At 41.0% G+C, this 27,181-nt stretch overlaps 3 protein-coding genes across 6 annotated transcripts; all 3 read left to right on the top strand.

Moving 5' to 3' along the window:
- The first annotated feature begins 1,584 nt into the window (after window positions 1–1,584).
- Window positions 1,585–9,948, top strand: LOC310990923 (SWI/SNF-related matrix-associated actin-dependent regulator of chromatin subfamily E member 1-like). Of its 4 annotated transcripts, none has more exons than XM_083978484.1 (11): window positions 1,585–1,724; window positions 2,559–2,609; window positions 2,947–2,990; window positions 3,322–3,420; window positions 4,310–4,390; window positions 4,728–4,859; window positions 5,090–5,261; window positions 7,485–7,657; window positions 7,744–7,845; window positions 8,374–8,641; window positions 8,726–9,948. In XM_083978484.1, exons 2-11 carry the CDS (start codon window positions 2,603–2,605, stop codon window positions 8,929–8,931), a joined length of 1,284 nt encoding a protein of 427 aa, XP_083834610.1. In that variant the 5' UTR covers window positions 1,585–1,724; window positions 2,559–2,602; the 3' UTR covers window positions 8,932–9,948. The 4 variants fall into 4 exon arrangements, with proteins under 4 accessions (XP_083834610.1, XP_083834609.1, XP_083834607.1 ...); XM_083978483.1 differs by having other exon boundaries at window positions 3,322–3,426; window positions 8,374–8,635; XM_083978481.1 differs by having other exon boundaries at window positions 3,322–3,426.
- Window positions 9,949–11,515: 1,567 nt separating this feature from the next.
- ccr7 (chemokine (C-C motif) receptor 7) lies at window positions 11,516–15,222 on the top strand. Its single transcript, XM_083978529.1, has 3 exons — window positions 11,516–11,548; window positions 13,619–13,668; window positions 13,917–15,222. Exons 1-3 carry the CDS (start codon window positions 11,533–11,535, stop codon window positions 15,003–15,005), a joined length of 1,155 nt encoding a protein of 384 aa, XP_083834655.1. The 5' UTR covers window positions 11,516–11,532; the 3' UTR covers window positions 15,006–15,222.
- A 3,104-nt stretch (window positions 15,223–18,326) lies between these two features.
- On the top strand, window positions 18,327–26,908 carry LOC310990910 (tensin-4-like; the record flags this gene model as incomplete). Its single annotated transcript, XM_083978466.1, has 13 exons — window positions 18,327–18,376; window positions 19,466–19,739; window positions 20,744–21,086; window positions 21,268–21,584; window positions 21,677–21,772; window positions 21,900–22,016; window positions 23,085–23,181; window positions 24,632–24,705; window positions 24,828–24,890; window positions 26,111–26,282; window positions 26,437–26,505; window positions 26,629–26,658; window positions 26,776–26,908. The coding sequence occupies exons 2-13, from the start codon at window positions 19,487–19,489 to the stop codon at window positions 26,906–26,908; spliced, it is 1,764 nt and encodes a 587-aa protein (XP_083834592.1). The 5' UTR covers window positions 18,327–18,376; window positions 19,466–19,486.
- Window positions 26,909–27,181: the final 273 nt, after the last annotated feature.

Raw genomic sequence — 27,181 nt, 5'->3', positions numbered from 1 at the left:
CCATGGAATATCTATCTAATATATATATATATATAATATATATCTAAATTAAAAAATATATATATTGGAAGGTATAATATACGCATCAATTTCACTAAAACATATAAGTATGTGTTTAAAAAAAATACTGTAATGGTCTTCTTATTAGTGTTAGCTGTAGTAGATGTAGTAGTAGCGTAATTAGGAGGAAACAATGATATGTGAATACAGTAAGCTGTAACCTAAGCAGAGACCACAATCTAACTAGAGACAAACCTTTGAAGTAAAAGCTGCCATATAGTAGGATACAGCTAAACACTGCTGTGTCTTGATGCTAGTGACATCAGAATCCTCTACTGTGCTTTCCTAAGGTTAATGACAATAATCACAGCATTTGTCCGAGCCATACATCTGGAATGATGTATCATAATAATCCAGCCAAAGCAGTATCTAAAAATACCACTGTCCACTACCAGAATAAACTTTCAAGTCTGCTTAGTTCCACTGCCTGAGTCTATTTTGGAGAGCTCTGCAGGCTTAAGAACTAGGTCTGAATCTGCATCACAAGGACAGCTTTACGGATTCTCCTCCGATTGATTCAAAATGCCACAGGCCCTGCTCTGCCCCTAGGCGTCCACAGTCCCACAGCTGTGTCGGGGGGAGGCCCTGCGTGAGAGTCTATGTTAAGCCTGCACAGTAGCTCACCGGAGGCATGTGAGCTCCATCCTATCTCCAGATGTACGCCATCACAGGTGTCTCGTGTTAAACAAAGTCCTGCCCCGTGCGTTGTGTGGAATCTGTGCTCTGTCCCATTCACACAGCTGTCTGGTCACTGTCCGGCCAGTGAAAGGGAGCAGAGGCACCACCACACCTGGAGAGGGGATCACACCAGTGTCTGTTGGCATGTTATACAGGATGCAGGTCAAGCATAAATAGAATAAGCTCTCAAGTGTGCTGTGTAAACAGAAAGAAACAGGGTCACAATGAACACAATCAATTAACAAATCCAAAACAAGTACTATTCAGGTTGAATGGACAGAGGTGTAGGCTAAATCCCACTGGCTTTGGGTTGTTATCTTTAGGCAACACACTATTACAACTATTGACCTGGACGGCTCTCAAACAATGTGAACAAGAATGCAAAGTATTTCAGTTCTAACAACAAGGGACCAGTGAATAGGGCAACCTTGATTTTTCTCAAAAGCTTGGTAGCCTGTGAAGTGTTCTTGTGCAGCTTACAGTATGGTGACATAATAAATAGTTCAACTTTTACATACTGCAGTCTGAGATGATTAACTTATAGAAAAGGTGTAAACAAAGCATCAGCACTATCATGGCACACTCTTTTTTGACATGTGATGGAGTCATCTTTTTCCTTCTACATGATTCTGGATTTTGCAAGCTACATTGTGTTTTGCGCTATGGTGGTGAATTGTGAAATCCTATTTAGCAGCACTACGATGTCCTCCTTTTCTCTGAATGGGCAGAAAGGTGTTTCTACTGTCATATCACTGAGTGAGAGCTGCAGCAGTGACAGCTGAGGGCGATGAACATCAGCATAGAGGCAAGGCACAGCTGAAATGAAGAGAGGGTGGGGGTGCAATTCTGGAAGATTCTGCAGGAATCTTACGAGTGGACCCCATTTCATTCGTTTATTGTGGGGACCGTCTGTCTGAGCTAGGTGGTTAGCCTTCCCTGTCAAAGCCACAACGTCCACACTGTGGTGGGGACTAAGGGGTTTTAGGGTGAGTTTTCTGGCCATTATTTCAGAATACAAGCGTATGTATCACCATCAAAATCAGTGGAAATGTGTAAATCTTTAGGTACGCTGGTTTGACCTGACGTTGCATGCTAATAATATCTCAGACAAGTCATTTTCTTTTCATTGAGGTAGCTCAGCTACGTAACCAGTTAGCTAGCCGTCAACCTTTATGTTTATTTAAATCAACTAAAGTCATTCAAGCTGATGAGCAGTTCAGACCACATATATTCACCGTCTGTTGCTGTAACATTGTCATTAAAACAACTGAAGTCACCCCACGCACGTCAACGACCTATGTCCCGGGCGTCCACAGCAGGCTAGCACACTGAACGTTAACGTTAGCTCAGAGGGAGAAGTGACCGCGGCTATGTTGTTAGCTGCTAAGATAGCGTCAAAACATGCTAACGCTAGCCCGTAAGCTAATGTGCAGCTCGGTGCTGCTGCTCGTACAGATGTAGCGTTAGATGAAAGGTGGACGCCGGTCCGTCCAAACGTCAACCACCGCTGCTCTTTCACACAACACCGTATCTACTGAGTCGCTTCTCTTTAAGGATTTAACGTGGCCTTACACAAACCACCGCTGTTACAATGACTTTTGATAACATGATATGGCTTGCGAGTTTTATCCACCGGTTTCACAGTCAGTGTAAAATTAATAATAATAATAATTATAATAATAATAAACGCATTATGCTAATTTAACGCTAACGTCGATGCTAGGCAGTGTTAGCTTGCTATGTTGTCTGACAGTCATTATCGGCGTCTCTTTGTTTTGTGATAATGAAGTATTATCATACTGTAAATGTGTTTATTACAGAGCCAATGACTGGGATAGACTGACACCCTCTCATCTCTTCAAAGATGTCAAGTAAGGAGCTGGGATTGCTTTGACTAGTTTTTCTTTCATAATAACCACACTTGTACTGCAGTATTAAAATTCAGGTTGGAAAATTAAAATTCAGGTTGGAAAACATCAGTCTTGCTTCCATAAATCCATGTGAAGCCATGAAAGCACATCATGAATGCATTAGGAGAGGTCCTGTGCCACAGGTTTTTGTTGGTGATGTTTTATTTCATGTAGAAAGTATCTGAGTTGACTGGCACATCGTTTGCCCTGTCAGATAAAGTTGTACTGGACTGCAGATGGTTTGCTGTTTGACTGAGCAGATGCTTGTGTTTCATTTGGACCTTTTCTTTCACGACAGAGAGACCCTCCTATGCCCCTCCCCCTCCTCCTGCCCCCACAACTGTGAGTATTCACAAACAAATAAGAATACTAAGCGGAGCAGCCTCAAATGAAGCAGATGTTGCTGTTCTGAGACTTAATTATGGAGAAGATTGTGCTTTATCCAAGAGACCAGCCTTTTTTGTTGAATTCACAAACCCTGTCAGTGACCGTGTGCTGACACACCACTGCTTCTGAAAAGATGATCTCCTTAAAGCCCCAGCATGATTGCAACTTACTTTGTTTTGCACTTTCTCAGCTTCTTTCATTGGTTTCTTTTGCCTTGGGTTTTCCCCCCCTCTCCTTCTTTTATGTCATTTCTCATTCATGTTTCTGTCTCATTTGTTTCCATCAGCAAATGCCCAACACTGCCGGGTTTGTGGGGTACAACCCATACAGCCATCTGGCCTACAACAACTACAGACTGGGAGGGAGCCAAAGCAGCAACAGTCGGGTAACGGTATGAACATTATGACAGAGAAAACAAGGTGACCGAAAAGATTTCAGACTAAACCGAGTGCAGAAAAGTCCGTAACAAATCTAGTTTCCAGCTCTACACAACACAGCCTACTAAGTCAAAAGAGGACACCATGCAGTCTCTGGAAGTATCAATAACATTGAGGCTTTCACAAGACTGACCTTTGCTTTGTTCAGAGCAAAGGAGATAAGGTGTATTTTATCATTTCCACTTTTCAAATGAGCAGATGTGGCAGAATAGTTGGTATGAGGGGCCTAACTCATTCCATTACTGAGACGTGATGAAATGTGTGTCATTCCAAAACTCCCTCTGCTGTCTCCATCTTGGTGCAGACTAAGCTAAGAGTCCATCTGTGTGTATCCAAATACCACCTGCCTTTCAAAGTCTGCATTTCTGACAGCCATGTTAAGTAACCCATGCCATCAGTGTTGCCATGGCATTACAGACTCGCTGCTCAGCATGGCTCTGGCTGCTGAGCAGTAATTTAGTCGCTGCATGCAAGCTGTGGTTGGCTGACTCTGATAATGGCATTATGTCTCGCAGTAGGCAAATCTCCGCTTAAGTGAGATTTTTGTATTTTATTTATTTTACAGCCTTGCAATCCCATTGTGGACTGTGGGGTTCCTGACTTGTGTATGGCCTCAAACTGTCATTAATTAAATAAAGTTAATTTAACTTATAAGAAGTTGCTTGAACACATCTTGTATTTGAGTCCAAGTTTTCATTTTTCTAATATTTGTGTAAAATTACATAACCATGCACCGGCATGTAGCTGCACACACACAGCCAAGAGCATTTAATGATGTTGGCCGATGTCTCAACAGCAACCATGCCTTAAGGTGACTCTTTTCTCTCCATTTACCAGAATTCTTCGGGAATAAATATCCCAAAGCCACCCAAGCCGCCTGATAAGCCATTGATGCCATATATGAGATATAGTCGTAAGGTAAGTACATTGTGTAATTGCTGCCTTTTGAATCAACATGTGCTCTGTTGGAAGACAGGGATGCTTTGCTTTAATGATATTCTATCAGCTCAGAGTAAGTAACATATACGTTTTTCTTTCAGACACTTGTAGTTGTTTATGGAGGTAGGTGTTGATCCAAATGAAGCCATGACTTTAGCTAGGTCAGTTCACATCCCATAGTGGGATTTATCCACTTGGAGATGGAGCTTAAAGCACACGGCCTCCTCTGGTTTGTGACCTCTCTGCAAAGAGATAACCACTTATAGCCCCTCCAACCCAACCCAACCCCACACCCATGTCTGGTTCTCATCACCAGGTTTGGGACCAAGTAAAAGCCTCCAATCCTGATCTGAAGCTATGGGAAATTGGGAAGATAATCGGTGGCATGTGGAGGGACCTCACTGATGAGGAGAAACAGGATTATTTGAATGACTACGAAGCAGAGAAGGTTGGTTGTTTTACAAGGGGTGTTGATGGGGTTTTTCTGATGGGTGACCAGTAGATGTGTCTCCAACAGTTGTGGGTCCCTCCTGTCATCATTTCCTTCCTAACACTTCTAAATACATTACACAATACACAACACTTTTCCTTATCTTGTCCTAGTTGATAGAAATGAGGGTCCCACATGTTGTGTGTGTGTGTGTTTCCTCGTCATTCCTGTCATCTTTTCCACTGTAGATTGAATATAATGAGAGCTTGAAGGCCTATCACAACTCGCCGGCCTACCTGGCCTACGTCAACGCAAAAAGCCGGGCTGAAGCGGCTCTGGAGGAGGAGAGCCGTCAGAGGCAGTCCAGACTGGACAAGGGCGAGCCTTACATGAGCATTCAGCCAGCAGACGATCCAGATGGTAAGGCCACTCAGCTTAAATGCTTTGTCTCCCAAGGTTTAGAGCACTGCGACAGAGCTGTAATTACTGTAAAACGACCACACAGAGTTGCCAGTCCGCACACCCAGAGACTGTTATCTTTTCCTCTCCTCCTACACTGCTACAACCATCCACGTTTTTGGTAATGCAGCCTTTGAAATACCATTTCTGCTTTTAAGCTGCACAGTGGAACACATTTTGTCTTAGTTTTGCACAACTGTTTACATTTTGTAGGTATTCTTGGCATTGGTTAAGACATAATTACAAAATTTACATTCTTCTCTCTGTTGTTTTAAAGACTGACGCACACACGTTATACACACAGGCCAGAAGAAGACATTTGAGTTACACCCACCTCAAGGAAATGATGCTTGTCTGGGGTCTGGCTGGGTTACAGCAGGAGATAATGATGTACAGGAAAACTACAGATAAAACCATTTGCTATTTAGAAACACCCCAGACCATAAAAATGTCAGCGCTGGCATCCCAGCGGGTTATGTTCTCTACAGCCTGCACGTACGTCAATGATTAAATAAGATTTAACTCCCCAGGTGGCTACACATTCTCAGATTGTACTTTATTAAATGCAGTCTGACAGAAACTCTATTCTAAGCTGCTGCCATACTCCTGGTTGGAAATAGCTCACTTACAGATGCCTGCTAGAGACATGAAGTCAAAAATAAATGGTGGATCTCCCATACACTGTAAACTGTGTAATCAGACATGCAGTATGTGGTGTGTTTTTCTTTTCTAATCTGTAATGTAAAATACCCTGAAATAACCTGATGCATAGGGGAAAGCTAAAGGTTAAAGCAATAGTGGAAAATACACTAAATTTGGGAACATAAGAGAAGCTTAAATCTCACACCCTACAGTTAGATTTTTATTTTTTTTTACCTCACTCGGCTGTTTCCTGTTGTGGTGTCGGAGCACCGACCCGAGTATCTTTGAAACTTTCGACATGGCACATGAGATTCATTTCTGCTCTCTGGAAGGTTTCATGCATACAGTTTTGCACGGAATCAGCAAGTTCAGCTCAAAGAAACTTGAAGCCCTTTTTGAATCATAGAGCGGCTCAGCAAAGTTTAACCACAAATAAGCCAAAATAAGTAAAACACTGATAAATACAATGCAGACCGAGGAAAAATATATAGTAAGAAATTGTAATCTTTGATGGATTTTGGGATTCCAGCTCTATATTATTCAGCTGTAATTCAGGAAATGTGTTCTGTTTGTTATTGTTTTTACAGATAGATTTATTTAGAACATTGAGATCCACGCTCTTATCTTTAAAATGTCCAAATCAGTAATTACCAGCTAAAATATTATTAATTGTCCCTAAATCAACCAACCACCATGCAAGATGCTGTAGATGATTTTTCTTTTTTATGCTGTAAATTATGGATCTTGTAGAAAAATAACACCAGTTTCTGTTGTCATTGTGTTGCTTACATTCCTGAATGGATCTTAAATTATGTTGAAATTTCTTAACTGACTTGAGGACAGTTGTATACCAACCCCCTCATCCCAACAAAGGAGAATGGGAGAGATCTCATAAATATAAATGTCCCATAATGATGATGGCTCATAAATTAAATACTAGATTTAAGGCTGTAATTACTGTGGCTGATTTTAAAGCTTTTCTATTTATTCACTTTCTTCTGAATGCATTTGCAAACAAAGGTAAAATGACTTTAAAGACTTAAGTGAAGAAGTCTTCATCACAGCAGAATGTGGAAAAAAGAAAAACTACTAGGGTTGATTACTGTCTCAGGGCACTGTAGATGAACCGTGTTTGGATTTTTACTTTTTGTACTATCCTCTTGTACTTAAATGGCAAATGAGTACATGTTTAAGACAAAGATGAACATTTGTTGATGAATGAAAATTGCAGTCTATACCTCAACTTCTGTCCTCATACAGTGGGTTATAATGAACCACTTGTCCCATTCACCTAACAATAACCATTCTACTTTGTCTGAGGATGTATTTTGACATAATGGCCTATACTTAAGTCTCATTCTAAATATTGAGCAATATCCACCGTTTATGTTTATAGTGTCTCAGTAAAACTGTACTTGCATCATTCTGTTTTGTATCATCTGTGCAGTAGTTTACAGAACCCTCTAATACTCCTTCTGACAGGTGTATCAGATAGATTTCATAAAACAATCATGACAACTCTCATGTCTCTCTTTTCCTCAGATTATGATGACGGGTTTTCCATCAAGCATTCAGCGGCAGCTCGTTTCCAACGCAACCATCGTCTCATCAGTGAGATTCTCAGCGAGAGCGTTGTCCCAGATGTGCGGTCGGTTGTTACCACTGCTCGCATGCAGGTCCTCAAACGCCAGGTCCAGTCTTTGATGGTACACCAGGTATGATCACATAATTAAGGCACATAACAGTGACGGCGTCTTTACATCTTAATAATAAGAACAACCGTGGTGCCTGTTTGTCACAGAGAAAGCTGGAGGCCGAGCTGCTTCAGATTGAAGACCGTCACCAGGACAAGAAAAGAAAATTCATCGAAGCCACGGAGTCGTTCACAAATGAGCTCAAAAGGGTATGGCATCCTCTGCATCCAACTTGGTCATCGCTTACTCGCACGCAAGCTTCATTTTCCATGTTTAACTGTACAATGTGCAGCCCTGGTTTTGTGCCAGTCTACATCTGCCTTCCAGCCACCAGCTGCTGCAAACACAAGCCACATGTTCTGGCAATCATGTTGCTGTCATCATTTACAATTTGTAGCCCCTATAATAACTGTTTTGAAATGAGTTGCAGTATTGTGGAGTTGGTGCACTGTCCACTGTTCACAACAGGCGGCGCCATTTATCCTTTACAGAGCTTCTTACAGGATCCATTCACCGAGTGAGGAGTCGCACCTAGACTGAACATGTATTCAAACACTGTTGTGGTCAAAATCTCCCTCATTTACAGTATATACATTTTTTTTAAATACATGGAGCTCTTTCTTTGTGTCCAACCTGCTCATGCATGCCCATTTGGAAAATGAGCACGCGCTGTACAGCAAGCTAGTGTTTGTTTCCTTCTGTCTACATTTAATCCCTCATTACTGTATTTTCTGAAGCTGTGCTGCATGAAGGTGGAAGTGGACATGGAGAAGATTTCCACTGAGATCGCCGCAGCAGAGGACGCGGCGCGCAAGCGGATGGCAGAGCGTGAGAAAGACGCAGGAGAGCGAGGAGCAAGAGAGGCCCCCGTCTGTGTCTTAGCTGAGGAAGAAAAACATATTTGTGCAACACATGGCAGCAAGTCCCAGCAGAATCCTCTCAGTGAGAGCGACAGCAAGGAATGTGAGGACACGGAACCAAACGCGGCGGACGCACCAGGTACAGGTACTGTACGCTGCACTCGCTGCTTGGCCTCTGTTGCTAGGCGTCATGAGTTTTACTACATGTCATTGTTTTTATGTTACTCAGGGAAGCCAAAGGCCTCAGAGGAGGTTGAAGTTCTTCCAGGCAGCGAGGAAGGTGCATCAGAGGACAAGGAGAGCGTCCCAGAGGGAGCCATGGAGGAGGGCACCAGCGACAGTAACACGGGCTCGGAGACCACCTCGGCTCAGACAGAAGACGCCCCGACCAGTGAGCCGTCAGAGGGGCCGAGCAAGGCCAGAGCAGCCCACTGAGTCCACCATCCCACTGTCTGGGAACTATCAGGCTGCTGATAGATCTGTTGGCCTACGACCCTCTGATCATATATATTGCACAGCATCATCTCAGTTTATCAAAGTATACGAAAAGCGCTCACGCAGGCTCGATGTTCAACAAGCCTGAGGCTAAGATGTTGGTTTAGTTTGAGAACACCGAGGCTCAAGGGCAAACGCTGAATAGTAACAAAGAAAAAAAATCTAAAGCACTTGAAGACAACAAAGCAGTGTGCCACAGAGATCCACGTGAAAGCACTATAATCCCTTCACAGACCTCTAGGCCTGCCATTTGGAAGATGAGCCCACTTCAGCACATATTGATACATATCTTGAGCACTATGTCTGGCAGATTGTTGCAAATTCAGACTGGCTGTATGAAAAAAAATGTTGTCACATGAAACAAACATTGTTAAGTGTTATATTTAACTTTGTATTTTGTATTGTAGTGTCATTGTTGCTTTTATGGTTATTTTTGCATGTTGCAATCTTTTAAAATGAGTTGGCATACTTGTGAAGAGTGGAGCTGAGTGACCATCTCCTTGGCAGGAGAATATTTGTTTACTCTCTGTATCAGTATTACAGTGACAGTATTGTCTCAGGAGTTCGTAGTCATTAGCAGTACCGGTAGTTACTTTTGTTATTTATTATCAGCATTTTTATTATACTTGTGTATTGGTTGTGCTGGGCCCGGCAGTCCGTCCATACTGTAGGTACAGTATCTCACACGTCATCAGTGTTGTACATTGCTCAACTACCAGTGTTCTCAAGTTTGCTGGCTGTCAATCAAATCAAAAGCAGTATGCTTAGAACATCTGTCTTATGGTCAATATTAACTTTTCAGCAGAAAACTTTTCAATGTACCGTAATTGTGTACACAGTGTAACGAGGTTTGCTTAAACATGGACTTCATGTTGTTGTGAAACAGCTTGAGGAGCAGTCATAAACATGCAGTCTTAAAATGAATTTCCTTTTGCATATTTATACCAATAAACTTTTCTACCTGAGCTAGTTGTCATGCAAGTTATTTTTGTCAAACACAACATGACCACCGCACTATGAGTAAATATAAACGTGTACAGTACACACATTCTATGTATAGGAATGTTTTCAACTACTTACTGCAAATCTAGTCTTTGCACACGGCATTAGAGGAAGCAGTCTGGCTAAATGATCAAAACAAGTATGCCTGCCTGCTGGTGTGTAAGGTATCAACATTCATTGCATCAAGCATACTCTGTCCTCTGCACAGTACAGGTAAGGGAAGTGGGTAAGATGAGAGGGAATTGTTCCGATTTCCTGTTTTGCAGAATCTGCTAGCAATCACCCCCATGGGGTTCAGATTATTTCAGCATCAGTGTCAAATGAATGACCTGGACCAGGGGGTCATGGAGTATAAAGTGTGACATGCTTACCTCATCTTGTAAAAAGGTGTTAAGATGAGTTTTTGCTGGTGCTCAATAAATGAAGAAGTGCACTCTGCATTGCAGTTTTGTACTTTGCGGTTGCACTGCCTCAAGTGAAAGCTAGAAAACCACAACCGCAAAGATACAGGTGTGCAGAAGTGTGTGCACAATACATCTTGTGAGTAAGTGGGCAAAAGGTTTTTCTGTGAGGCCTCCCTTGTCCAAGACTCGATCAACAACATAGACTTAGTTATATGTTATCAACTGATACAAAATCAAATACTGTTGGAAATAGAAGTGGATTACAATATAATATAAACAAAATCATTTCATAGGAAAAGTAAATTGTCATTCTTGTCAGTCGTAGGCTACTTAGTTTGAATGTGGAGGCCTGAACAGAATGAAAATAATGATCACCCACAAGACTCAACTACTGAATTCAGTGTAATCAGGTCGATTTGCATGTGAATGTGGTAGATGTCTATCTACAGACTGTGGCCTCAAATAATGTCACCGTCTATCAAAGGAGCTAGTTCTTCCTGAAAAGACTCATTGACATATTCATGTAACTGTAGGTCTGTTCGTAGAGGTTTGAGTTTTAGCCAAACTGACTGAACCCACCAAACTTTACAAACAATGAAAACACTCCATTAATTTGACACAGGTTGTGCATATGTTTCGGATTTTTATTAAAATTTTGTGTTAATGTACATTTCACATCAACACACAGTATAATGTCTGTTGTACTGTGTTGATCTTGTGTCTAGTGTTTGATGTGTGTTATTTAGCTGCTTTCTGCCCTTTTAAAAATTGCCCATTGGGGACAAATAAAGTGTTTTAAATGAATTCCTGTAATTTTTTGCTAATTCTTCTGCAAATGGTAGATGAGCTGCCAGACAAATGAATTTTATCAGGATTAACAAAGTCATTCTTATTCTTTGATGCATTCTACAGGTTCTTCAATAATTCTTATACTCCAGGGAGTGGTTACAGTCATGCCCTTTTTTTTTTTTTTTTTTTTTTTTTCATATTTCAGTTTGACTGTGGTTTGAGTTTTCTCACATGATATCTGGAGTCTGAAGGTTTTTTTCTATTTGAAGGGGAAACCACCATCAACCAGACATTCAGCTCATCTCAGTTTAGTGGCTTTACTTGTAGCGTACTACGCTCAGTCAACATGACTTCTGTCAGTGGTGAGTACCTCATCATAGTTTAACTAAGATAGTTAAAAGGATGAAGTTTTTTGTTGTTTGAATGATTGTTTATACAGAAGCTCTTGAAATGTTGGATAGAAGAATTAACTCACTTATATATATATATATATTTTTTTTTTGTAATTGTGTGATCATACTGTTTAATCACTTCGGTGACCATCCATGTGCTCATATGGTTCTAGCCTTTGTAATAGCTGCTTTTTGGAGTGAAAGGTGACAACAGACATGTTTGATGAGGATGACCCTATAAATCAGTTAACACTATGTCTGTAGTCATTTATCACTGCCAACATCATTGCCGGGGTAGCCAACCACTGTCACTGCCTAACAGGGGTTGTTGCTTAATACTATCATTAAGCAGCAACCCCAACCTTTCTCTCCCCTTGTATGCCTAAATTTCTTGTTTATCTCAAATGTCCATACAAATAAAAAGCATCACCCCCCCCCCCAAAAAAAAACCAAATTTTTAAGAGAATTCAGTGGAAATTTCCCTGTAAGAGCAGTCTGTACTGAGAGGTAACAGATGACATTTACGCAACATGTTATTTGTGTGAATGACTGGAAGCTTTATCATTTATGACAACTCACAAGTGGAATACAGAACTGAGAATAAGAAACTATGTCCCAAGGGTTATCAGCAGCACTCTGGAAACATTTGAAACATGAAAGACATCCAGTAGGGGAAGTCAACGTAGAAGTCAAAAAGTATACTACTACCTCTCAGTTGCGTTTTTACAGACTATGTCTCTCGTAGCTCTCGGTGAGCTTTGTGAAATTCAGAAAATTAGGGCCATCATCTCAGTACGGAACTTTGGGTAACGAACTGGGGTGATATACAGAGGCATGCAAAGATCTGAACACCCCTGGTCAAGATTTCTGTTAATGTGAACAGTTCAGCAAGTGGAAGATAAAAGGATCTCCAAAAGGCATAAAGTTAAACATATCAGTGTATTATTTTGTTTTCTACAGTTTTAGAGCTCTCAGATAACTTTGACCGAGGTATCAGACAAGATATCTACTATCTACACGTTTCCAAAGGGGGGGCTACTAGGTACTAACTATGCAGGGTGCCCAAACCTTTGCTGCAGCATTGTCATTTTGAAAATGTAAAAGATGAGAAGAAAAAAAAAATTATATATATATATAAAATATACACTACTCACAAAAAGTAAGAGATGTTTGGCTTTTGGATTAAATTTCAGAATGCACCATAAATGCACTATAACCTTTACAGGTGAACTTAATTAATTAATTAATGCACATGTCCAATTGTTCAATGTTTCAGTATTGAATAACATGCTGCTCTCTAACAAGGTGACCAAGACAACACTTTGATCCAATTGATCAAGTTATTGAGACATAGAGATATATCGAATAGAATATCACTGTGGCGTGAACTTTTTATAAGGATAGTCATGTCAAATATCCCTAACTTTTTGTGAGTAGAGTAGTGTATATAATCCTATTGAATCCTACTGAATCAGTCAAGTGGGTCGGTCTGTTCTGGTCCACCTTCAGCATAGACAGCTGTTTCAGACAACCTATACAGTCTGGAACACCATACCACCTATATACACACATATATAGGTGTGTGTGTGTGTCTGTGTGTGTAAAGGGAATGTGTCCTCTGTAACCTTATGCCTTTTGGAGATAATTTCACCTTCCACTTGCTGAACTGTTCATTAACAGAATTAACAGAAATGTTGACCAGGGGTGCCTTCTGCATGCCGCTGTAAGACGTGGTATGTACCAGGCAGGTGGGGGCGCTTTATGGGGAGTGTAAAATGTACACTATTTGGTTGTTAGAGCCATATTAACTACTGAGGGGTAAGAATATATTGACTTTTTTGCTGCTTCCGTTTTGGGCATTTTATTAAAAGGACCCTGTTTCTTTCAATTCCCTAAATATAAGACTTGAGTTCTCTTTAACTGATCATTACAAGTAACGATTCCCTGCCCAGCACTATGCACTAATGTACCACTACGCTTATAAGTACTACTACGCTTATAAATACTGACAATCACACTATTCTGGTCTCAATTTTTCAGTTCTGCACAGCCTTCTGCCCGGGTTGCTGATATGGATAATTCATTCTCAGGTAAGAAACACATTTTATTGCAGTTGTATGTAACCATGAAAAAAAAACATGATGTTTGTAGAAATTTACATGCACATATAGAGATGACAATAACACTGACAGCCCTCCCCTCACCAAAGCACCGCATCCTCTAAGGAAGTGGTCTAAAGGTGTAACTGTGTTAGAGGCCAGGCAGATGGATGTTTCTGACAATATGATGATTGTTTGCATTGCTTTTATTTGATAATCTAATCCGTCTTTGATTACAGTCTTCCCTGGCTCAGGATGGAGAGAATTCAACCACCACGAGCAACAATATTACCACCATGAACGACTCAGAATATAACTACACCGATTTTGACTATGATGGCTTTCCTTCACCGTGTGGGAAGGAAGCAAACCGCCACTTCCGCCTCTGGTTCATGTCCATCTTCTACACCCTCATCTGCCTGCTGGGGCTGGCGGGGAACCTCCTGGTGATCCTTACCTTCTTCTACTTCAACCGTCTCAAGACCATGACGGATGTGTACCTGCTCAATCTGGCTTTTGCAGACCTGCTCTTTGCTCTGTCTCTCCCCTTTTGGGCAGCCAACTCCATGGCAGAATGGGCGCTAGGCCTGCTGCTGTGCATGGCCATGCACACCATTTACAAGGTCAGCTTCTACTCCAGCATGTTTCTTCTCTGTTTCATCAGCGTGGACCGCTACTTTGCCATCTCCAAAGCAGTCACTGCTCACCGCCACCGCTCCAAAGCAGTGTTTCTCAGCAAGGTGTCATCAGCTGTCATTTGGGTTATGGCATTGATCTTCTCCTTGCCAGAAATGATGTACACCACTCTCAATAACAACACCTGCACCCCTTACACCAGCAACAATGACAAGCTCCGTGTCAGCCTCCAGGCCAGCCAGATTGTTTTGGGATTTGTCCTTCCACTCCTGATCATGAGCGTCTGTTACAGCAGCATTGTTAAGACACTCTGCCAAGCTCGTAACTTTGAACGGAACCGGGCCATAAAGGTGATTCTGGCTGTGGTGGCCGTCTTCCTGGTGTGCCAGGTCCCATATAACCTGGTCCTGTTTTGGTCCACAGTTGTCACAGCAGAAGGGGGAACAGAGGACTGCAACTACGAGAACATTATCCTCTATGCCACCGATGTCACTCAGTCTGTGGCCTTCCTCAGGTGCTGCCTCAACCCATTCGTCTATGCCTTCATTGGTGTGAAGTTCCGCTATGACCTCCTGAAGCTGCTGAAGGACTTTGGATGCATGAGCCAGAAAACGTTCTTCAAGTACACCTGCGGCAGGAGGAGGAGCTCGGCGGCCAACGACACTGAGACAACCACCACATACTCTCCTTAAAGCCCTGTCTGTATGGATAACAGCCCATTGACACGAAGACCACACAGTGGACTGCTCAACATAAGGAATATAAGACATGAAGTCTCAGGTCAACGATATAAGTGACATGTACATAGTAAAAGTTATATAAATGGCAAGTATATGAACCATTGCTTATTTTTTATAGATGTCTCTTTGTATATTCTCATCAGCTAAGATCAAAGAAGGCCCTGCTTACTTTTTTGTATTGGCTACAATTTTCATGTTGTTTTCAGAAAATATATATATATATATATATATATATACAGTGTTTTTCATTAAACTTTCTGAACAAACCAGCTCTTCATTTTTTTTTATGATGGTGAAGTTATACATTTCTTACATAGGAAAATGTTAGGGTTAACCTAGTTCAGGGTTAACCTAGTTCAAATAGACAAATAGATCTTCACTGCTTTCACTGACCTCAACAAAACGTCAGATGAACCCAGTTAACAACAGGATAGTGAAACACCCTGAACAGGTTGCCTTGCCTCTCTGTCGAAGGGCTGACATACACAATATGGACAAAAGTACTGGAGCACACATTAATCCTGAAGAGCATATGTGTGGCCAGACTCTCCATTCTACTTCATACCAAAGGTGTTCAGTGCAGGCCAGCCAGGTTCTTCCACACCAAACTCGCCCACTTTCTGGACCTTGCTTTGTACACTGGGGCACAGTCATGCTAGAAAAGAAAAGGATTTTACCCAAACTGCTGCCACAAAGTTGGAAGCATAGAATTGTCCAAAAGTCTTGGTAGACTGATGCTTTAAGGTGTCCCTTCACTGGGCCCTAGGGCAACCCCTTCTCAAACAAACTTTACACTTGCTACAATGCAGTCAGGTAACGTCGTCCTGGCATTGGTCAAACCCAGACCCCTCCATTAGACTGACAGATAGAAAAGTGGGATTTGTCCCTCCACAGAACACATTTTCACCGCTCCAGAGTCCAGAGACAGTGTGCTTTACGCCAGTCCATCTGGCTCTTAGTATACAGATTTTGTAATGCTGTTAACACCAGAGGACGTCTGGAACTCTGCAGTTACTCAGCCAGTAGAGCACTGGCCACTTTTACACACTATGCACATCAGCACCCGGCCACACTGCTCTGTAACTTCATGTGATTTTCTACTTTGTGGCTCAGTTGCTGTGGTTCCTAAACACTCTGCAATAACACAGTAGCCTACATCGTGGCATATCAGGGGAGAACCTTCAAGAACTGACTTGCAATGGTGCCATCCTATTCCAATACCACACTCAAGTTCACTGAGCCATTTAGAATGATCCGTTCTCACAATGATGTTTGTAGAGGCAGACTGTGTGGCATAGTGCAAAACCTGCAAAGGCATAAGCCATGGAAATACCCAAGGTTCTAACCCAAAACCTTACTGTGGTGAGGTGACGATGCTTTCACAGCCATATGCTGTGCAACTTGATCTTTGACTTTTGGGTAGGCAAGTAAGCAAATAACTCACTATAGGGACCAGAATGCTGTGAAAGATAAATGATCTCAATCTTAAAGACAAAATAATCCCAGAACAATCAGATGAGCAGATACGTAACTATACAATCTGTTGGTAATCTGACATGCTCATTTTTGCAGAAGTTGTTTTTGATTAAGTGTTTTGAGTTAAAGCAGCTTTAATTCTATGAGAGCAATAAAGGACACAGCAGTAGATAAACACAAGCTGAGGGAAATAATATAATGCTAGAAGAGTTGACCCTGGACAAACTCCATGAGTCATGTGAGCCCAATGACACACCTTCTCATCAACATTTATCTGATAAAATAAATTGGAAAATACAAATACAACCTAACAGGTGTATGCCTCCACCCACCAGCCATGGTGCAGGAAATATGATCCTGAGTTACAGCATTGAATAATGGCCATAGATGTTTTTGCAAAACATTATGGAGTGGAGTCGACCTTTCGGATATAAAATGACCTTGACCTTTGACTATTAAAAAATCAGTTCATCCTTGATACCAAGTGAATGTTTGTGCGAAAGTTCAAGACTTTTCTTTGAAGCATCACTGATATGTTCACAGCCAGAGAGACAACCCAAAAATATATAGTAGCTATATCCAAAGATCATACATGCACAAGATTTAAGCCACAACTCCATTTAAATCTTGACAAACCTCACTCTCAGTCAGAATGCCTTTGTGACTTCAGGCAGACAGCTGTCAGTAACAAGCAGTTTAAAGTAGGCTAAGTAATGTACAAAGTACTGTACAAGTACAAAAGAAATATTGCAGAAAAAGTAATAAACTGATTTGTACCATAGTTGGTAAAGAGGACCATGACCAATTCATTGTTTTTATGTTTATACATCTACTGCAACCAAATTGCCCAAGTTGGGACAAATAAACTGTACTTGACCTTGAACTTGAATGAGGCAGATTGAGGCATCTGGATCATTTATGATCATATTTTGCCTATGAAGTCAGGTGTATGTTGTTAGACACTGGCCTTGTATGTCTGCATCGTCTGAGATGTCTCCTAGTTTTACACTAGTAGTGGTCGGTAACAGGCTTATGGTTGGCTGAAAGTCTGTGCACCTTATCATGTGATTTAGCAAACGCCTCATTTCACAGTGGCAAATGAAGAGACTCCTACACAGTCTTTCCAACCGGGGATTACTGGACTTTAAGCTTCAGGAGAGCAGAAACACCCAGAGCAGACTAACACACAATAAAACAATTATGAAATTGTGTGTAAGGCAGGAGATCAGGGCTAGTTCAAGTCAGTAAGAACAGACGAGTAAGTCTATTAAGATAAACTTTAACTTCAGTGTGTAATAAGGGAACAAATTATGTTCAGTAGCATTTATAAAAAAAACAGACCTTAAATCAGATATAAAAAATAGTTGATGACAAATGACATTAAAGCACACGGGAGCACACTAGTGCAGTCAATTCCTCAAATGTGTAGTATAAACAATACACAGCAGCACAAACACTCCACTGCTACATACACCCTGCAGGCTCATATATCAAACTCATTTTGAAATAGTTGGAAGTAAGCGACTACATTGTAAATCATGTTGAACATTACATGAATATGCGCCTATTCTGATTCAGTTTGAGTTGTAAATCTATTTACTCATCTTATTTTGTGCTTGAAAAAAAATATAACTCCCCTCCAGTCATAAACTCTACAATGCTTAGGTGACATCATCAGTTGGAACCACAGGGATTAGTGATCCTTACTGCTGATTGGCTCATCTAGAAAAGGGTTGGGATTTCATTAATAAAACATGCAGCACACGAGCTGTCATAGTAAAAACAGTGAAGGCTCTGAGAGAAAGACAGCATTACAGCAACTGAGTCCTGACCAGAAGAATTATAAGGTAAGAGAACCTTTCTGTACCTTCATTGCAATATGTTATAAAGTAAACTGACTGTTCAAACAGTACCTCACTATTATCAGACTGCTCCCAGTTTTTTTAATTTATGAAGCTTGTTTTATCATTATCCCTGCAACAGGTTGTAGCACAGTCAAAAAAAGCTATTTAAAACAAATTATGCTCCACTTCACTTACCTAAGACTAAAAGCACTGAATATATGAAAAGTTGCATTAGGCTCAAATGCCAGTAGGATTTCATGCCACAGCATTCTATTTACTGAGGCTAAGCTCTGTAAAGTTCAGTCTGTGCCTTTCTAGATGATCTGAATTTACAAGAAGAAAAGGCAGAATTTTCCTATTTTGCTGCTTTCCAAAAATACAATTTTCACAGAGAAAGTTTTAGCTGTTGTTGGAAAACACTACTGTAGTTATGGTAACCATCAGTCACATAGGTGACTCAATGAGCACCACACCTCGTCTTCAACACACAGTAGCAACAGCATGAGGTGATCATCCATCATATCACACACCCTTCCTGAATAGCTATGTGTGCTCGTATCAGCATCAAAAGCCAGTTACTCAGCCTGTTTCATCTTTCACTGAGTGGTTCTATAGAAATATATGCAAAGCCTCGGGCTACATGTTCTGACTAACACACACGTAACTCATTGCATACATTCTGTTTCTTCACCGTCAGCTTTGAAGATATTTGCTATCTAAGTTCAATGGCTACCTGTATAATGGAATCTAGGTAACATGATATATTTCAGTGACAAGCTGGCCGAATAAAAGACAATGTATAAATGCATTGAAAAAATATCTACAAATTGTTTCTATGATGACCATTTATTATTAAAACCTGATGAATGCAAAAGTCTAAATAATGGCAATCAAACCATATCAAACCATGAAATCTAACACTAAAAACATTGAGCTGGGTGTTTATGTATAGTGCATAACATGACCAGAATATGAGTATCTGGGAAAGAACACTGATGATGGGTCGGTTTTGTAAAGAAGACAAAAGCCAGACTGTTATTCCAGTGAGAAAATGAAACCGATCTCTCTCTATTGTATTCCTGTCTTCAGCAGAAGACTGCCAGCTCTCCTAACATGATGCCTACAGCTAAAGGCATGTCCCACATGATTCCCAATCACGTTTTGAGAGTGGGTCAAACTATCCGCCTGGACTCAGAGCAGGAGGCCGTCAATAAGCATCCGAGTCTGACACAGCCCGCTGGTGACCATGGTGACCCTGATCTGGACATTTCCCTGAATAATCTCAACCAGCTCATCCTGGAACTGGATCCAACGTTTGAACCCATCCAGGTCAACAAGAGTCCGTCACGTGTCAGCCCTCTCACAGGTACAGTTGGACCATCAAGTCCTCTCTGTTTTCTAACTCATCCATAACAACACATTAACGAGGTTAACAAAGTGCATCATAGGACAGTCTGCACCTACAGAGGTATGACACCCCATCCAGTAAAACCATGGTAACTCTTATAAAACATTACACATGGCCTGGGGTTTTGGAAATTTACCCACCCTTTTGAGATTTTCTTTTTTTTATCATTGGGTAATTGCACCACTTGAGTTGCTCTAGGATTACTGCCCAGACTAGAACCACACCCAGCACATGTTGGGCTACAGACAAAGTGAAGCTCACCAAGGAGTCACACATGAGGGTGGGACAGTGGGTGTCTTCACTCAGACCAGCTCTGATCTGAAAAGTGTGCACAAAAGTCAGAAAAAAAAACATTTACATACATTTCCTGTTGTTCATCTTTACTTGGAAGATGTTTAGTCATGTATTTGTTCAACTGCCAAATGGAAATCAAGCAGCAGTGATGAGAAATCAGATGATATATCAAACAAAGACGATCCAGTGTTGATGAGTTTTTCTTTCCTATTGTTGCAAAATGCAGAACAATGGTGACCACAGTGGCGACTTGGGATTTTTCTATTTCTGTATGAACATTAGTCATTATTATGTAACTTTAGTTGCAGAAGCCACACGTCTGGCTCACACTGGCTACGGGCTGCAATGTTTTCTTGAGGGCATAAACTCACTCAGAGAGGTCGACAGATATGCAAGCAAGTCCAGACTCCTCCAGGTGATTCTGTATCATCACAAGCAGCAATGAGCTAATTGGAGCATTTAGTTTGAAAGCCAAAGACTGAACTGTATAGACAGGTACCTGCAAGACAGAACAACCCAAATGTCTTTATCAGGTGAGTTTGGGAACTGTGTGTTTGCATAAGGATGCCAAGCCCATTTTGCAAACAGAAAACCAAAGTGTGAAGTCAGAGAAATTCAGTGTTTTTCCACCGAGTGGATCAGGCTAACACCTTTCCCGTTCATCCCATTTCCCCCCTGCTCAGATGAAGAGATCTCAGGCTGTGTGTTGGTCCCCAGAGGATGCTCCTCTGGCTCCTCACCCATCATGGTCCGATCTACGTCACCAAGTATAGCCATCCCCGCACAGAGCAGTGTCAGCTATGGGACCCATGGTACCCCGGTATTCTCCTGCTCCCCTACGATCTCCCTCCCTCCATTGCCCTGTGGAAGTGCACCCAGACGAAACCCGTCACCGAAGCAGGACGTTGATTGTTTCCAAGGATCTCTGCGCCTGTCACAACCCAACAGAAACAGTGCCACCTCACTCCTCTCCATGTCCACATGCTCAGATACCAGCTACATCCTTGGCAGGTAAAACTCACAACTAAGGCAAGGCCTGTTTTAAACATAAAGTCTAACTTACAGGAATTAATTAATAGTTCTCTGGGTAGGTTACAAATTAGTGGACAGGAGTTGAATTGAATGTTTACTGAATTGATGTTTACTGGTATGGATCTGTACATATCATCATTTTCTCTTCCTTCCTACATAGCAACCTGTCCCTGACCAGTGAGGATGACTCACCAGAGGCCATCTTTACGAGTATGTCTGACTACTGCAGCGATGTCTCCAAAATGAGGCCCTTTGATAACGGGCACAGCCCGGACAAGCCCTTGCTGACAAGGCAGGAGCATCTGCACAGCAGAGGAGAACACAGCAGTCCTGCCTCGCTCTCTGGCTCTCTGACTGATATCCCTGTACTGCTTATCAATGGTGCACCACAGCCAGATCTGTACAACCACTCTCCTGGACCACAAAGTGACCTGATGCAGATGATCCCCGCCTCAAGTCCGAAGCCAGCTACTCACAGTGAGTTGCAAGTGTCACAAGACTTTGTACACAGTTATCTGGTAGCTTCAAACATTATTTAACCCTCCTGTCATATTGTTGTGGTTATATAGATTTCAATCCACATGTTCATGGCAATCAGCCCTCGATGAAATTCGTCATGGACACTTCAAAGTTTTGGTTCCGTCCACATATCAGCAGAGCAGAAGGTAAGAAGCTCAAAACAAAGATAAATAATATACTGTATGGCGTGATAGCGTTACACAAGCTGTACATTGAGTGTTTTTTTCCAGAAAAGGAAATAAACAAAGCATCTGGTTTGCTGTTCCATTCTAGCTGAAGCCCTCGTGACAGATAAGGAAGCAGGAACATTTGTGGTCAGAGACAGCACTTCTTACAGAGGCAGCTTTGGTCTGGCTATGAAGGTGGACAACACTGCTGCTGCCTTCCTGGGTAAGTCACATGCTATGATAGAAGGTCAGGGCAGAGTTCAGTGGGGCACAGGAGAGACAACAACTACTACATTCACAGACAAACAACATGAACACATTGGTAGACACATGACAACAGCAGCCCTACGCTACAGAGGATGTGGGGAATCTCTTACCCAGCTCGGCTGATCTGTATGGACATGTCTGACAACATCCAGCTATCCGTGGCGAGGCAGGAGACAGTGCTGTTATTTTTTCCACCCACAGTATACTCTGTGTAAACACAAAAGAAAACCAGCTGTTTATGGCACTGTAAGCAATCTGTGAACAAAAAAAGGACCTCACTCACAAAACAATTTTGAGGCTTACTTTATTTGCACATATGAAAGAGATGTGAGCAGTGTGTTGCCACTGAAGCCATTTCAGTGTGTGCAGCCTCACAGTTTGTCTGTTTCAATAGTCTTTTCTGAATTATCCCTCCAAGCATATTTAGAGAACAATTAATTTGGCCCAGGGATGCAACAACAATCATTTCTATTTGTGTCTTTATTTTTTTCAGTAACAATTTACAGTGAAATATACATTATATTAAACTAATTATAATGTAAGATAGACATAGAAATACGAATATCCTGTATCACAATGGGTTACTTAATTTCCAATCCAATCCATTTTATTTATAAAGCACAATTTTAACTAAACACAATGGTTTCCAAAGTGCTGTACAGTAAAATGAACACAATAAATTGCACATTTTTTGTGTTATCGTCTTGGTTTATGTCCCTTAATAGAGTGTCATAGAGTAACAATAGAGTAACAGTGTCATTGCCTCTCTATCATGTTAGATTCAAGATTCAAGATGTTTATTGTCATAACATCCATGCAATGACATTCTTACTTGCATTGCCTCCCTTCACATTACAAAACATACAAATATTTAAGCTAAAATATTTAGGCTAAAACTTCAACATTCACAAACCTGAAATGTTCATTAAGTGCCTAGTGCAAGAATGTTAGCTTTTATATGGTGTGTATTATCTTCACTGACTGTATGAAAGTCTTCCTGACATTTCTCCTTTTGTCAAAACAGGAGAGAGCAGTGTAGATGTTGTGCGACACTTCCTTATTGAATCATCAGCAAAAGGCGTACGCATCAAAGGCTCTTCTCAGGAACCGTACTTCGGTAAGTGACTCCAATCAACCTTATCCAAATCCATTGCCTTATCGGTTTTTCATCAACTTTACACCAAGTGAATCACCTACTCAACATGACTAAACATCATGGTGTGGCTAATGTCTGCCACCCTGGAGCTGAGTCAGCCATGTCTGGCCTCTTGGGATGTGGGTGGGACAGTGTAGGGATCTTGTGCCCTTATATCAAGGTATGAGTTCACAGGGTGTGTTCTAACACCCACAGAGCCATTATCGACTTTTATTGTGGTCTCTTTGTTCTTATCAGTCTGTGGGTGTGCAAGCCCTGTGCAGTAATGTAGCCTATACCTGCCTATTTGAATACTTAGAAAGAGAGATTGAAATCAAGTCATGAACTAAACGTTACCTTTACTTCCTCCACATGTGGTGGTTCTGAAAGATCCCTGCATGTCAAAAACATCTTTATCTAAAACACGAGCTTTAGATAATGATCAAAAAGCAAAATTACTATGCACAATCTACAAAACAATACTAGGCTACTGCATAATAACCCAGAAATCATGATCATACATTCCAATTTAAGGTGAGGTGAATAGGATAAAAATTTAAACTAACAGATCACCATGACACTTCCCAAGTTTATCACTTACATTAAGACAAATATCTTTTGTATTACAAGTTTTGTCAAATGTTATGTTTAAATATGTAAATGAGGCTTATTTGCAGACATTTCCAGAACAGAAATCTGAACGATGGATAAAGCTACTTTAAAAATTGTTGTTTTATTTTGTTGATATTAGAGTCAGATGTTTTTACAGAGGGGATTATCTATTTTTATCAACTTGAAAAAAACTGTCACCAGCCCTAAAAAAGAAAATCAAATTTCACCATGTTTTTAGGCATTAAATGTTGTAAAAATCTGGCTTTGAATGATATATCTACCCCTAGGTGTTACTGAAGTGGAGATTGAAAAACTCATTTTGAGAAAACGGCCTTTAAAGACTAGGCCTACTGTAAAATTCCATAGTTTGTTAAATAGTACTTTTACAAATTGCTGATACAGGGGAAATGGCCATTTTTGGAGCCCAGATCATTGTTAGGGGAGAAAAAGCTTTACAGTGATACCTGACATTATAATAGATCCATGGGCACAGTTTGCCACAGTAGCTGATAACTTTTGGTGAATTTAGGAGAAATCTACTGACGAAAGAAGACAAAATGAAGTAAAATAACCACCTTAATGTGGATTTTCTACCATTTATTCCTACTATTTTGAAAGAAGACATGTTAATGAAGCAAAATAGCCTAAAATATCACAATTGATCGGTGCATGCAAGAAAAGAAAAAAACATGTTTTTGCCTGTAGTGTTTCACCACTTTAAAACAATACAATGATGGGGCTTTTCTCTCACTCTTCATGCTCCACAATGGGACAGTGAGTTTGTTCTCAAACAACCTGTGATTCTCTGTTTTTCTTTTAGGTAGTCTCTCAGCCCTGGTCTACCAACACACCATCTCTACTTACGCTTTACCCTGCAGATTACTGCTCCACTCCCTGGGTAAGTAAAACCATCATGGCCAGTCACAAGGTTTTGTGTGTTCGTGTGTGTGAGCGAGAGAGAGAGAGATTAGGATAAAAACATGTCAACCTCATATCTTAATGTGTGTTTTTCCTTCACAGATCTGACCACAGCAGAAGAGAGGGCAGATGACAAACCAGCTGCTGAGGACAAGACTAAAACAGGTGAGCCAGCACACACAAGTAGCCTAGGCTATGCATGTTTGTTTACATTTAGTATAGCCTACAGGATGCTATTGGCTGGCATCTCTAACATTTTTGAGAAATGTTTACCGAGTGCCAATTAAACATAGAGGAAGAAGAACAAGAAAGATTAGCAGCTATTCATTCGTTCATCACATTATTAACAAGACTACGGTAATTACATTAAATAGCAAGGCCCCCACATAGTAGGCTAGCTATGGCTGAGCATTATGTCCAATGGCCGCCGGACATGTCCGTGCAAAGCTCAATTTTTACGACCGCGCAGACTAGTCTTCACATCGACTTGTTTTATGTGACACTGAGCTGATACGACTTGCTCGACTATGAAACCTCAAGTCAGTCAACTTTAAACTACTGTACATTTACTGTACTTCTGTTCTTACCGTTTCCGTTCCTCCTCTGTAGTTATTATTTTGCAGCTTGTCTCACACCACGGACGTTAAACACTAGCCTAAAAATGAAATGCTATCTTCTTGTCAGTAGGAGTCCGCTGAGAAGTTTCCAGAAAGTCCCAATGACAATATGTAGGCTTATGGGTAGGCCTACAACTTAATTTAAATAAAGTCAATCATTTTGAAGATGTTTTCCATGAGAAGAAGAAAGGCAGGAGTCAGGACGTCGAGATAACTACTGGGCCAGAAACATGCGCAGGTTAATTGACCCTTATCGCTTACTGTAGTAAGTCCACACAGGTGTTCAATTAACGTTAATTAAAGGAGGCCGACGCAGCTGTTTCCGAAGCTTGTGTAGCCTGGTGTGATTCTTTGTAGCCTAGCTATTCCACATGATGGCTCAGGATTTATTTTATACAGTATGACCTTATGCAAAATAAATAAACACAAACAAAATATTAGATACAGTAATAACAACAGGATAACATTAGAACTACACTGGGAGAAAACTGTTTCCTGTTCACTGCTTCCGGTTAGTGACAATTTCAAGTAAGTTAGAGGCAAATCATGGCTACTCCAATGACAATATATTGATAATAGGATTTTCTAACCAAAGAGCAACAGTTAGCTACTCCATGCCATTCATTTCCAATGTAGGCTAATCCATTTACAATCCAAGGAGTTGGAGGAGTTGTTTCTTTTTTCATTCAGTTATGCAATTGTATTTCAACCCCTGTTTCTAATGATCCTGTCACAACTTGTCTTTATTTTTATTTTTTTACATCTTAGCTTCCAATTTCATCTACCTGAATGCTGTCCCCACTGAAATGCTGACGGGCCCGTGTGCAGTGCAGAGGGCAGTGTCGTCAACATTTGAGAAGGCCCCAGGCTCCTTCACACCAACTGTAGTCAACATGAAGGTGTCTTCGAAGGGTGTAACACTGACAGACATCAACAGGAAGTAAGAAAAGAACCCACTGCTGTAATCCCACTGCTGAGATTTGTGCACAGTACACAAACTAAATCATGGTGGTGGTGGTGTTGTGTGGTTTGGGTGTAACTAACTCAACACCATTTTGTGAACATTTTTTAACTCCATGATCATTTTTTCACAGGCTTTTCTTCAGGCGCCATTACCCTACTCACCTGCTTAGCTACAGTGGTGAAGATCCAGATAACCGATTGTGAGTCCTCAGCATGCTAGAAAATAATACTAATTAATACATACATGTGTGCTGGAAATAATATTATGTGATGTTCACTGTGGTCATCAAAAACATTATTTATATCTATATTTATCTTCACAGGTGGGTGAAAGGTTGCAGTTTTGGTGCAAGGTAATTCTTATTTCTATTTCTTAGCCTATATTATCAAAATTATGTGGAATTATGTTCTTATACTGTACATACGTTTTGATCTTATTAAATCTAATTTACTGTTTCTTTGTCCAACAGGATGTTTGGTTTTGTGGCAAAAGGTGTAGATGCTGGCATGGAGAACGTATGCCACGTCTTTGCTGAATATGACCCCCTGCAGCCAAGCAACAAGGTCATTGAGGTTATTCAGGGTGCCATAGCTAAGCTATAGGTAACCAAGGATTCAAACAACTCGCACAGCACACGCCTTTTAGGCCCTACGTATAGGATATCTGTCTATACTGTACTTTTTTCAGGCAACCTGTTGTGGTGGCCTGTGTACGTGTTGCTCCTGCTGCTGTTAAACTAAATAAGTATTTTTTAACAAAATCAGAAGCGCTTAGGACTCCCCAGCTTTGTAACATGGTCAGACGATCAAGGTCAAGTTGAAAAGACAGGTGTAACTTAGGCACACATGAAGGAGGAGAGGAGAAAACAGACATGG

Source organism: Trachurus trachurus (assembly GCF_905171665.1).
Source record: "Trachurus trachurus genome assembly, chromosome: 1".
In the NCBI taxonomy this organism is placed as follows: domain Eukaryota; kingdom Metazoa; phylum Chordata; class Actinopteri; order Carangiformes; family Carangidae; genus Trachurus; species Trachurus trachurus.
The sequence above is the reverse complement of the archived record's forward strand: the minus strand, read 5'-3'. Positions and strand labels throughout refer to the sequence as shown.